The sequence below is a fragment of the Chiloscyllium punctatum genome, chromosome 29 (assembly GCF_047496795.1).
Source record: "Chiloscyllium punctatum isolate Juve2018m chromosome 29, sChiPun1.3, whole genome shotgun sequence".
NCBI classification, from domain to species: domain Eukaryota; kingdom Metazoa; phylum Chordata; class Chondrichthyes; order Orectolobiformes; family Hemiscylliidae; genus Chiloscyllium; species Chiloscyllium punctatum.
The window spans coordinates 78309784-78321882 of NC_092767.1; the positions used below are offsets into that span (position 1 = coordinate 78309784).

Genomic DNA, 12099 nt, shown 5'->3' on the forward strand with positions numbered 1-12099 from the left:
GTACTTCATATTTATCTAAATTAAACTCCATCTGCCACTCCTCAGCCCATTGGTCCATCTGATCAAGATCCTGTTGGAATCTGAAGTAACCCTCTTCGCTGTCCACTACACCTCCAATTTTGGTGTCATCTGCAAACTTACTAACTGTACCTCTTATGCTCACATCCAAATCATTTATATAAATGACAAAAAGTAGAGGACTCAGCACCGATCCTTGTGGCACTCCACTGGTCACAGGCCTCCAGTCTGAAAAACAACCCTCCACCACCACCCTCTGTCTTCTACCTTTGAGCCAGTCCTGTATCCAAATGGCTAGTTCTCCCTGTATTCCATGAGATCTAACCTTGCTAACCAGTCTCCCATGGGGAACCTTGTCAAACGTCTTACTGAAGTCCATATAGATCACATCCACTGCTCTGCCCTCATCAATCCTGTTTGTTACTTCTTCAAAAAACTCAATCAAGTTTGTGAGACATAATTTCCCACGCACAAAGCCATGCTGACTATCCCTAATCAGTCCTTGCCTTTCCAAATGCACATAAATCCTGTCCCTCAGGATTCCCTCCAACAACTTGCCCACCACCGAGGTCAGGCTCACCGGTCTATAGTTCCTGGCTTGTCCTTACCACCTTTCTTAAACAGTGGCACCATGTTAGCCAACCTCCAGTCTTCTGGCACCTCACCTGTGATCACCGATGATACAAATATCTCAGCAAGAGGCCCAGCAATCACTTTTCTAGCTTCCCACTGAGTTCTCGGGTACACCTGATCAGGTCCTGGGAATTTATCCACGTTTATGTGTTTCAAAACATCCAGCACCTCCTCCTCTGTAATATGAACATTTTTCAACATCTATTTCCCACATTCCAAATCTTCCTTTCGAGTCATGTCATTGTCCACAGTAAACACTGATGCAAAATACTCGCTTAGTTATCTCCCCATCTCCTGTGGCTCCACATATGAACTGTCTTGTTGAATTTTGAGGGGCTGAAAAATGTGTTGCTGGAAAAGCGCAACAGGTCAGGCAGCATCCAAGGAGCAGGAGAATCGACATTTCGGGCATAAGCCCTTCTTCAGGAATGAGGAGGGTGTGCCAAGCAGGCTAAGATAAAAGGTAGGGAGGAGGGGCATTGGGAATATGATAGGTGGAAGGAGTTAAGGTGAGGGTGATAGGCCGGAGAGGGAGTGGGGGCGGAGAGGTCGGGAAGAAGATTGCAGGTCAAGGAGGCGGTGCTGAGTCTGAGGGTTGGGACTGAGAAAAGGTGGGGGGAGGGGAAATGAGGAAGCTGGAGAAATCTGCATTCATCCCTTGTGGTTGGAGGGTTCCTAGGTGGAAGATGAAGCTCTCTTCCTCCAGGCGTCATGTTGCCATGGTCTGGCGATGGAGGAGTCCAATGACCTGCATGTCCTTGGTGGAGTGGGAGGGGGAGTTAAAGTGTTCAGCTATGGGGCGGTTGGGTTGGTTGGTCTGGGTGTCCCAGAGGTGTTCTCTGAAACGTTCCACAAGTAGGCGGCCTGTCTCCCCAATGTGTAGGAGGCCACATCGGGTGCAGCGGGTGCAGTAAATGGTGTGTGTGGAAGTGCAGGTGAATTTATGACGGATATTGAAGGATCCCTTGGGGCCTTGAAGGGAAGCGAGGGGGGAGGTGTGGGTGCACGTTTTGCATTTCTTGCGGTTGCAGGGGAAGGTGCCGGGAGTGGAGGTTGGGTTGGTGGGGGGTGTTGACCTGACGAGGGAGTCACGGAGGGAGTGGTCTTCCCAGAACACTGATAGGGGAGGGGAGGGAAATATATCCCTGGTGGTGGGGTCTGTTTGGAGGTGGCGGAAATGACGGAGGATGATACGATGTGTCCGGATGTTGGTGAGGTGGTCGGTGAGGACCAGTGGGGTTCTGTCCTGGTGGCGATCGGAGGGGCGGGGCTCAAGGGCGGAGGAGTGGGAAGTGGAGAAGATGCGGTGAAGTGCCGCCCACTTACACAGGACTTACACAATTATCCTTCAGCATCAGGAAAGACACTACGAGTGACCGTTGTAGCAGCCTCGACAGAGTGTAGGAGCTGTCTGAACCACAGAGGCGGTAAAGGTGCAATCCTTTATAGCAGAGTTTGTGAGGAAAAGAGTTCAGTTGCTATCGACAACGATCGAGATCAAGAATTTCCTATCGTTTTTCTCAGCCTAACAGGTGCTTAGAAGTGCAACAAACCCCAAATTCTGCCTGATCTGAGGTCATCAAGCTCCGCCCCACTGAGAGTATATCTCAGGACCAAATTAAACAGTGGCTTTATTGTCGGAAGTTACTCGATGACATTATAGCCTTAAAATGTCATGTTCCAGGATTTAATGACAGACATTGCATCAATCACGTGCCAGGTGAAGATTGCATTCTGATCAATAGCAGTGCACAGTGCAATCTGACAGGCCATACACTTCATGGTACAGGAGACACAGTCAACAGATGGAGATGGAATCTCTGAAAACAACATCACTTAATTACCCACAAATAATGTGGTCCATATTTACACTCAGTCAGTGCAGCAATTAAATCTTTAACAAAGCAGCTGTCTGTAGTGGTCCCCACACTGATTTCTATCTTCTGTTTTAGTGTGTACATTAAAGTTATAAACTGGAAGGTTTGGAAGTTTGGATTACCAATTGAACTGGGGGTGTGATGGGGGGGGGGGAAGGAATTGGGAAAATGCATGGGACAACGCTGGGTTTTCACCTCTGAGCCTTGTGTTTCAATCCAGTCTGAATGACAGATGGAAAATCCTGAATTTGCAAGTCATTCTCAACTGGGTAATCATTTGCTATTGGGGGAGCGATCACACACAGGATGCCTGGTGGAGGAAGTAGATAAGCTATCCCATTGGGGCAGGAGACTGAGAGGTTTGGGGACAACAGGGTGGTGAGATGTGTTAATGGGACAGTGTCAAATGAACTTTACATTGTACATCACAGGGCTTTATGCCAGCAATACTTTGGTGCTTTGACGAACATAAAATTAGCACAAAGAAAAAAAATCCAAAGACTGTGGATTCTACAGCCTTTAAATAAATAGTGAAATAAAGAGAGTTATTATTAAAAGTTGATTCCCCCCAGCTTGGGAGTTGGAAGGAGGTTGATTTACAGTTCAAATTCTGTTACTTCACCTGGTGTCGAGCCTCCTTACTCGCACCTTCTGCTTGTAATGATATTCCTTCAGGTACTCCTTCAGGGTGTTGGGAATCGGGAGCAGGTCGATCCCGTCATAAGTGGAGCAGCTGGAAATGGCTGCCCTGCAGATGTGCTGGAGACTAAATGGGAAAGTCCTGTTGATGGGGTTGGAGAGCAGAGGTTCGAAGAACATGCAAGAGTTTGGATCCTTGTAGTGCTCAAGGAGGCCAGTGACAGTGGGAGCGTGGAAAACACTGGGGTCGTGGACATCGAAGCTGAAGTTGTGATTCCACTGCTCGATGCGTGCGTGCAGGGAGCGGCTATATCGGCGGAAGCTGACAGAGAAGAGGTAATCCTCCTGGGCAGAATCACGCAGCAGGAAGGCTCCCTCTGGTTTACCCTCCAGTAGAGCCTCAGCTTGGTATCGGTCCATCACTCCCCAGTAGCAGGGGAACGTAGTCAACTCTAAGAGGTCAGGAACCAGACAGTGGATGTAGTCAATCTGAGTGTGGGCGCGATAACCATCTTTGATCTCCACCTGCTCTGGGGGCAGTTGGGGAGGAGGCAACTCTTCAACTGACGCACTCTCTTGTACCTGGAGGGTGGCTCGGTCGTCCCCAGCTAGCTCATTCATTCCTGGTGCCAGTTTGGGTCCGAGTTTGTACAAGGGGTTGATCTGTGCTGTTACCTCAAAGGTGTGAATCTGTGCATGGGGAGGAGGCTCAACTCCCTGCTCGATGCTAATCCGCCTTCTCTCCCGCAGACGGTCATCCTCATCCTCCACAGGTGTCCCGCCAGAGGATGCAGTGTCCAGCATTGGCAAGCTCTGAGAGACAGGGGCAGTGTGCTGTTTGATTAGGTACCATTTCTGGGCCAAATCCGTGCCAGCGGGGAAGGGACATTTATCGAGCATCAGTTCACTGATGTGAATCTTCCTTTTGGAGGAAGATAAAATGGCAGAATGGAGGCTGTGGGATTTAATGGGGAAGCACTGACCCACCACATCCTGAATCCGCTGCCTCAAGGATCTGCTGTGCAGTTTGCATGCTCCCAAGTCACGGGAATCCTCTCTGGTCCGATCCGGACTCTGTCTCTCTGGTTTCCTGCCCGAATGACTCCTGACATCCTCCTCCTGTGGTCCACAGTCCGAGACGCGAGCGGAAGGATCAGACTTGTGGGAATTTCTGTTCTTCTTTTTGCTCCGGCTTCCCCTCTGATCGTCTGGATCGCCTCGTCTGACCTTTGGCCTCACAGCCCGCTTATCTTTCTCCGGCTTGTCATTCTCTTGCGACTCTGACATGGTTTCTGGAAGTTAGCCTGCGATTCAGCCTAAGCTGTGAGTCAGAGCTTTAAGAAAAACCCTTGTGGAAACGCTGATGGCAGATTGAATCCACTAATGTTGGACAAGACTTGTACACGTGATGGAAGATGCGAGCAGCCATCTCGTCCTGCACTGCGTTCAGAATTCTCTTCAAATCTGATTTAGAAACCTCCCTAAAATTCCCATAGAGAAGTTCACTGCAAAAAAAAATGAAAGGACACAAATGAGCGGTCACAACAGATCCCATGCTGAAGTTGGAGTAACATGGTCAGAGGACATATTGGATACAAGAGGACAGGTCACACAGGCAGTCTCTTGCCTGATAACTTCATCCCTTGTACCTTTTGGGGCAACAAGTCACAAGGAACGAGAGATTTTGGGGGGAAATTGGGGTCAGGGGATTGGTTATCTCGGTCCTGGAGCTCCAGGTCAATGAGTGAGTTATAACAGACATACACACACACACACATATATATAGGTGCAGACCTGGGACTATGCTGTCCGGCTTCAGCCCCAAGGAACTGGCAGTGACTCTGGTCAAGTTTCAGATTTAACCAGACTGGACATGAATACCACCAAATACCTTTATTAGAATCTGTACAGTGTGTATGGAAACAGGCCCTTTGGCCCAACATGTCCACACTGACCCTCCAAAGAGTAACCCAGCCAGATCCATCACCCTACCACATATTTACCCCGACCTAACCTACACACCCCTGAACACTGTGGGGTAATTTAGCATGGCCAATCCATCCTAACTTGCATATGTTTGGACTGTGAGAGGAAACCGGAGCCACCTGGAGGAACATGAGACACAGGGGGAACGTGCAAATCCTCTTGCAAGGATGCTTACCTTGAAGAAGTTCGCCTTCTCTCTCTACAACAATCTCAATCTCCTCTTCCCTGAAGCTCTTCAACCATGTCCTGTCCAGCTCAGCACCGTCCTCATGACCTGTCCTATCTGCCAATCTCCCTTCCCACCTACCTGCTCCACCCTCCTCTCTAACCTATCACCTCCATCCCCACCCCCATTCACCTATTGTACTCTTCGCTACCTTCTCCCCAGATCCCTCCCCCCCACCCCCCTCTCCACCCTGGAGGCTCCCTGCCTCCATTCCTGATGAAGGGCTTTTGCCCAAAACGTCGATTCTCCTGCTCCTCGGATGCTGCCTGACCTGCTGCGATTTTCCAGCACCACTCTGATCCAGACTCCGAACTCCAGCATCTGCGGTCCTCACTTTCGCCTACTCCACAGGACAGTCTGCCAGAGGCTGGAATCGAACCCAGGTCCCTGGCGCTGGGAGGCAGCAGGGTTAAAACCACTGAGCCACTGTGCTGCCCTTGTGGAACATGCATTCCCCATCCACCCCCCATCCCCATCCCCATCCACCCCCCATCCCCATCCACCCCCCATCCCCATCCACCCCCCACCCACCCCCCATCCCCATCCACCCCCCACCCCCCATCCCCATCCACCCCCCACCCCCATCCACCCCCCCGTCCCCATCCCCCCCCCGTCCCCATCCCCCCCCCATCCCCATCCCCCCCCATCCCCATCCACCCCCCCGTCCCCATCCCCCCCCCGTCCCCATCCACCCCCCCATCCCCATCCCCCCCCCATCCCCATCCCCCCCCATCCCCATCCACCCCCCACCCACCCCCCATCCCCATCCCCCCCCATCCCCATCCACCCCCCACCCACCCCCCATCCCCATCCACCCCCCATCCCCATCCACCCCCCATTCCCCCCCATCCCCATCCACCCCCCATCCCCATCCACCCCCCATCCCCATCCACCCCCCATCCCCATCCACCCCCCCATCCCCATCCCCCCCCCGTCCCCATCCACCCCCCCATCCCCATCCCCCCCCCATCCCCATCCACCCCCCATTCCCCCCCATCCCCATCCACCCCCCCATCCCCATCCCCCCCCCGTCCCCATCCACCCCCCCATCCCCATCCCCCCCCCATCCCCATCCACCCCCCCATCCCCATCCCCCCCCCATCCCCATCCACCCCCCATCCCCCCCCCATCCCCATCCACCCCCCATTCCCCCCCGTCCCCATCCACCCCCCCATCCCCATCCCCCCCCCATCCCCATCCACCCCCCATTCCCCCCCATCCCCATCCACCCCCCCATCCCCATCCCCCCCCCATCCCCATCCACCCCCCATCCCCCCCCCATCCCCATCCACCCCCCATTCCCCCCCGTCCCCATCCACCCCCCCATCCCCATCCCCCCCCCATCCCCATCCACCCCCCATCCCCCCCCCCCCCGGTAAATCAGGGTTAATACCCAGAAGACAGCAACTCAATATCCAGTAAATCCCAGGATAATAAAGGAGCCGGATCGGGGGGAGAATCACCTGAAAAAGGGGGTTAATTATCAGGGAATGGGGTAGTTATTAGGAAAGAGGGTAATAGTTATAGAGACCAGGGAAATGGATTGATTATCATGGTATTACCGAGCTGTCTGCTCTCCCCCGGGTCTCCGGCCGGGTCTCCCCCGGGTCTCCGGCGATAGACCGCAGTCACTCAAACGCCCCAATCCCCGGCTCCTGCCGCCGCCCGCGGCCTCCAACTCACTGCCGGGAGCGGCCCCGCCGCCCGCAGCAGCGCCCTCAGCTCCCCCAGCGCTCACATTGTGAACAGCAACACACAACAGTCGCCACCGGTAGCGCCCTCAGCTCCCCCAGCGCTCACATTGTGAACAGCAACACACAACAGTCGCCACCGGCAGCGCCCTCAGCTCCCCCCAGCGCTCACATTGTGAACTGCAAGACACAACAGTCGCCACCGGCAGCGCCCTCAGCTCCCCCAGCGCTCACATTGTGAACAGCAACACACAACAGTCGCCACCGGCAGCGCCCTCAGCTCCCCCCAGCGCTCACATTGTGAACAGCAACACACAACAGTCGCCACCGGCAGCGCCCTCAGCTCCCCCAGCGCTCACATTGTGAACAGCAACACACAACAGTCGCCACCGGCAGCGCCCTCAGCTCCCCCAGCGCTCACATTGTGAACAGCAACACACAACAGTCGCCACCGGCAGCGCCCTCAGCTCCCCCCAGCGTTCACATTGTGAACTGCAAGACACAACAGTCGCCACCGGCAGCGCCCTCAGTGCTCACATTATGAACAGCAACACACAACAGCCGCCCCCGGCGCTCACATTGTGAACAGCAACACACAACAGTCGCCACCGGCAGCGCCCTCAGCTCCCCCAGCGCTCACATTGTGAACAGCAACACACAACAGCCGTCACCGGCAGCGCCCTCGGCTACACCAGCGCTCACACCGAGAACTGCAGGACAACACAGCCGCGGCCAGCAGCGCCCTCAGCGATCATTTGGTGAACTACAGGCCAACAGATCCGCCGCCGGCAGCGCCCTCGGTTTTCCCAGCGTTCACATCGTGAACTTTAGGCCAACACAGCCGCCGCCGGCAGCGCCTTCAGCACCCCCAGCGTTCACACCGTGCACTGCAGGCCAGCACAGCCGCCGCCGGCAGCGCCTTCAGCACCCCCAGCGTTCACACCGTGCACTGCAGGCCAGCACAGCCGCCGCCGGCAGCGCCTTCAGCACCCCCAGCGTTCACACCGTGCACTGCAGGCCAGCACAGCCGCCGCCGGCAGCGCCTTCAGCACCCCCAGCGTTCACACCGTGCACTGCAGGCCAGCACAGCCGCCGCCGGCAGCGCCTTCAGCACCCCCAGCGTTCACACCGTGCACTGCAGGCCAGCACAGCCGCCGGGGGCAGCGCCCTCAGCGATCACACCCTGAACTGCAGGTCAATCAGGCTTCTACCGTCTCTGTAGATTCTGGGATGCATGTCCTAGGGACTCTTCAGCTATTGGGTTTAACAGCCATTTGCAATATCTTTTCCTTGGTGAAGGTGATTGCTTTAAGTTCCTCCATCCCATCCTTCTCTATCTTGATTATCAAATATCTTTTGGAAGATTCCTAATTCTGCCACAGATGCAAAATGCTGTTCTATGTTTCTACAATTTCCTCATTCCCCATTATTGTTTAATTGGAAGCACACTAGCTTTCAGATCAGTGTTCCGAAAGCTAGTGCTTCCAAATAAACCTGTTGGATTATAACCTGGTGTTGTGAGATTTTTAACTTTGTTCATCCCAGTCCAACACCAGCATCTCCAAATCATAACAGCGTCTTGTTGGGATAGTAACTCCACACACACTCTCCCCGCGGTACAAGGTCAGACTTACTGTATTCAGGTTGGTCTCTCACACATTGGTCAGTGCGTTGAGTACAGGAGTTGGGAAGGCATTTTGTGGTTGTACAGGACATTAGGTCGGCCTCTTTTGGAATACTGTGTTCAGTTCTGGTCTCCTTCCTATCAGGATATTGTGAACATTGAAAGGGTTCAGAAAAGATTTACAAGGATGTTGCCAGGGTTGGAAGATTTGAGCTATATGGAGAAGTTAAATAAACTGGGGCTGTTTTCCCTGGAGCGTTGGAGGTTGAAGGGTGACCGTATAGACGTTTACAAAATTACGAGGGGCATGGATAGGATAAATAGACAAAGTCTTTTCCTTGGGGTGGAGTCTAGAGCTAGAGGGTATAGGTTTAGGGTGAGAGGGGAAAAAGATATAAGAGACCTAAGGGGCAACTTTTTCACACAGAAGATGGTCCATGTATGGAATAAGCTACCAGAGAAAGTAGTGGAGGCTGGTACAATTACAGCATTTAATAGGAATAAGGATTATAGAGAATATGGGCCAAATACTGGCAAATTGGACTAGATTAATTTAAGATTGGTGGGCAGCACGGTGATCTGTGGTCAGCACTGCTGCCTCACTGCACCTGGGACTCTGGTTCAATTCCAACCTCAGGCGACTGTCTGTGTGAAGTTTGTACATTTTTCCTGTGTCAGCATGGGTTTCCTCTGGGTGCTTCCGTTTCTTCCATCATCCAAAGATTTTCAGGATAGGGTGGATTGGCTACGCTAAATTGCTCACAGTGTTCATGGATGTATAGGTTAGGTACATTAGTTAGGGGAAATATAGAGTAACGAGTCTGTGTGGATTCTCTGTGTGAACTTGTTGGGCCAAAGGGCCTGTTTCCACACTGTAGACTCATAGAAATGTATAGCATAGAAACAGACCCTTCTGTCCAACCAGTCAATGCCAACCAGATATCATAACCCAATCTAGTCCCACCTACCAGCACCTAGCCCATATCCCTCCAGACCTTTCCTATTCATAAACCCATCCAAATGCCTCTTAACTGTTGCAATTGTACCAGCCTCCACCACATCCTCTGGCAGCTCATTCCATATCCATACTAGCCTCTGTGAAAAAGTTGCCCCATAGGTCTCTTTTATATCTTTCCCCTCTCACCTTGTAGGAACTACTCAAATTCAAATAGCTGATCAGGGTGGATGAATTGAACTGAAGGCACAGTTTCCGTGCTGTACATCTCTATGAATAAGAATCTCCTTAGGGTAGTGGTCTCTCACATCTTGTGCTCTACCTTTATAACAATGACAAAGAAGACATACATCATAAACTGTGTTATGCAGTTTTGTCAAGGCACCTTCCTTCCAGTCTGAAGCTCATCAGATGGCTGACTGATGACATGAATATCCACTACCTGTTCTAATTCAAACTGGAGTTGATTTTAAAGCTGCAGACACCATAGGGACTGGCAGCGAGATTACAGCAAGAAACTCAGGGCACCAGAGTTGAAAGCAGTATATGTGTGATTAGCATCCTGACTTGGAAATATATAGTCATTCCTTGAGTGAGTCACTGGATCAGAATCCTGGAATCCCTCCCTAAAGGTCTACATGGACCACAGCAGTTCAAGAATGCAGCTCACCATCACCTTCTTAAGGGCAACTTGGGATAAGCAAAAGAGTTAATGTTTCAAATCTGGTGACCCTTTGTCAGAACTACAGCAGGTCGGGAAGGGTGGCATTTATGCAGATAGAGGCTTCCCTGATTTATGATCAAGCCCTTTGTTATTGTTGTGGCTCTGTTCGCCAAGCTGGGAATTTGTCTTGCAAACATTTTGTCCCCTGTCTAGGTGACATCCTCAGTGCTTCGGAGCCTCTTGTGAAGCGCTTCTGTGATGTTTCCTCCGGCATTTATAGTGGCCTGTCTCTGCTGCTTCCAGTTGTCAGTTCCAGCTGTCCGCTGTAGTGGCCGGTATATTGGGTCCAAGTCGATGTGTTTGTTGATAGAGTCTGTGGATGAGTGCCATGCCTCTAGGAATTCCCTGGCTGTTCTCTGTTTGGCTTGCCCTATAATGGTAGTGTTGTACCAGTCGAATTCATGTTGCTTGTCTTCTGCGTGTGTGGCTACTAAGGATAGCTGGTCGTGTTGTTTCGTGGCTAGTTGGTGTTCGTGTATACGGATCGTTAACTGTCTTCCTGTTTGTCTGATGTAGTGTTTTGTGCAGTCCTTGCATGGGATTTTGTACACTACATTGGTTTTGCTCATGCTGGCTATCGGGTCCTTCGTTCTGGTGAGTTGTTGTCTGAGAGTGGCTGTTGGTTTGTGTGCTGTTATGAGTCCTAGTGGTCGCAGTAGTCGGGCTGTCAGTTCTGAAATGCTCCTGATGTATGGTAGTGTGGCTAGTCCTTTGGCACTATAAATGTTTGCAAGACAAATTCCCAGCTCGGCGAACAGAACCACAACAACGAGCACCTGAGCTACAAATCTTCTCCCAACCTTTGTTATCTTTCACACTCTGTGCTCCAGTTCCACCTACCTGCTCACTCCTTTAACCCCCATCGTCAGCATAAATACCACCTTTGCCGAGATGCTTCTAGTTCTGAAGAAGGGTCACCAGACTTGAAATATTAACTGTTTCTATCTTCACAGATGCAGCCAGACCTGCTACGTTTCCCTCAAAATTTGTTTTTATTTGATTGAGCCTCTCCCACTCCAAGGCAGGATCAAATTTTTTTTTGTTTGAATCTCAGTGTTATAACTGACAGCATGAGAAGCTTCCAATTCCATATCAGCTTCATTAAGGCTGTCAACTTTCACCTTCCTGACATTGTTCAACTCCATTCCAGCTTTACCAAATTTCATCCCTGCTGTCAGTTCTATCGAAACTTGACTATTTTGATGCTCTCCTGGCTGGCCTGTCTATGGCACCACACATAAAACATACTCAGGCACATCCTGACTTGCACGCAGTCCTATGCTTACTCTTTTATATTGACTCCTTATCCAACAGTGCACCACAAAGTCATACAGCATGGAAACAGACCCTTCCATCAAACTAGATTAGTGTGGTGCTGAAAAAGCACAGCAGGTCAGGCAGCATCCGAGAAGCAGGAAAATCTACATTTAGGGCAAAAGTCCTTCATCCAACTAGCCCATAACGACCATGTTCTGAAATGAAACTAGCCCCACGTGCCTGCATTCAGCCTGTAACCCTTCCAAACCTTACCTATTCATCAATTTATCTAAATATCTTTTAAGTGTTGTAACTATACCTGCATCCACCACTTTCTCTGGCAGCTCGTTGCACGTTGTGTAAAAAGATTGCCCCTAGTCTTGAACTCACCCAGTGTAGGAAAAGACTGCTGTCATTCACCTTATCGAAGCCCCTCATGATTTTATAAACCTCTACAAGGTCACCCCTC

General features: G+C 51.6%; 1 protein-coding gene across 1 annotated transcript; it reads right to left on the bottom strand.

The window, feature by feature from the left end:
- Window positions 1-2324: 2324 nt before the first annotated feature.
- Window positions 2325-7686, bottom strand: socs9 (suppressor of cytokine signaling 9). The gene is made up of 2 exons (XM_072549560.1): window positions 6942-7686; window positions 2325-4672 (listed from the first exon to the last, which is right to left on the bottom strand). Exon 2 carries the CDS (start codon window positions 4452-4454, stop codon window positions 3147-3149), a length of 1308 nt encoding a protein of 435 aa, XP_072405661.1. The 5' UTR covers window positions 4455-4672; window positions 6942-7686; the 3' UTR covers window positions 2325-3146.
- Window positions 7687-12099: the final 4413 nt, after the last annotated feature.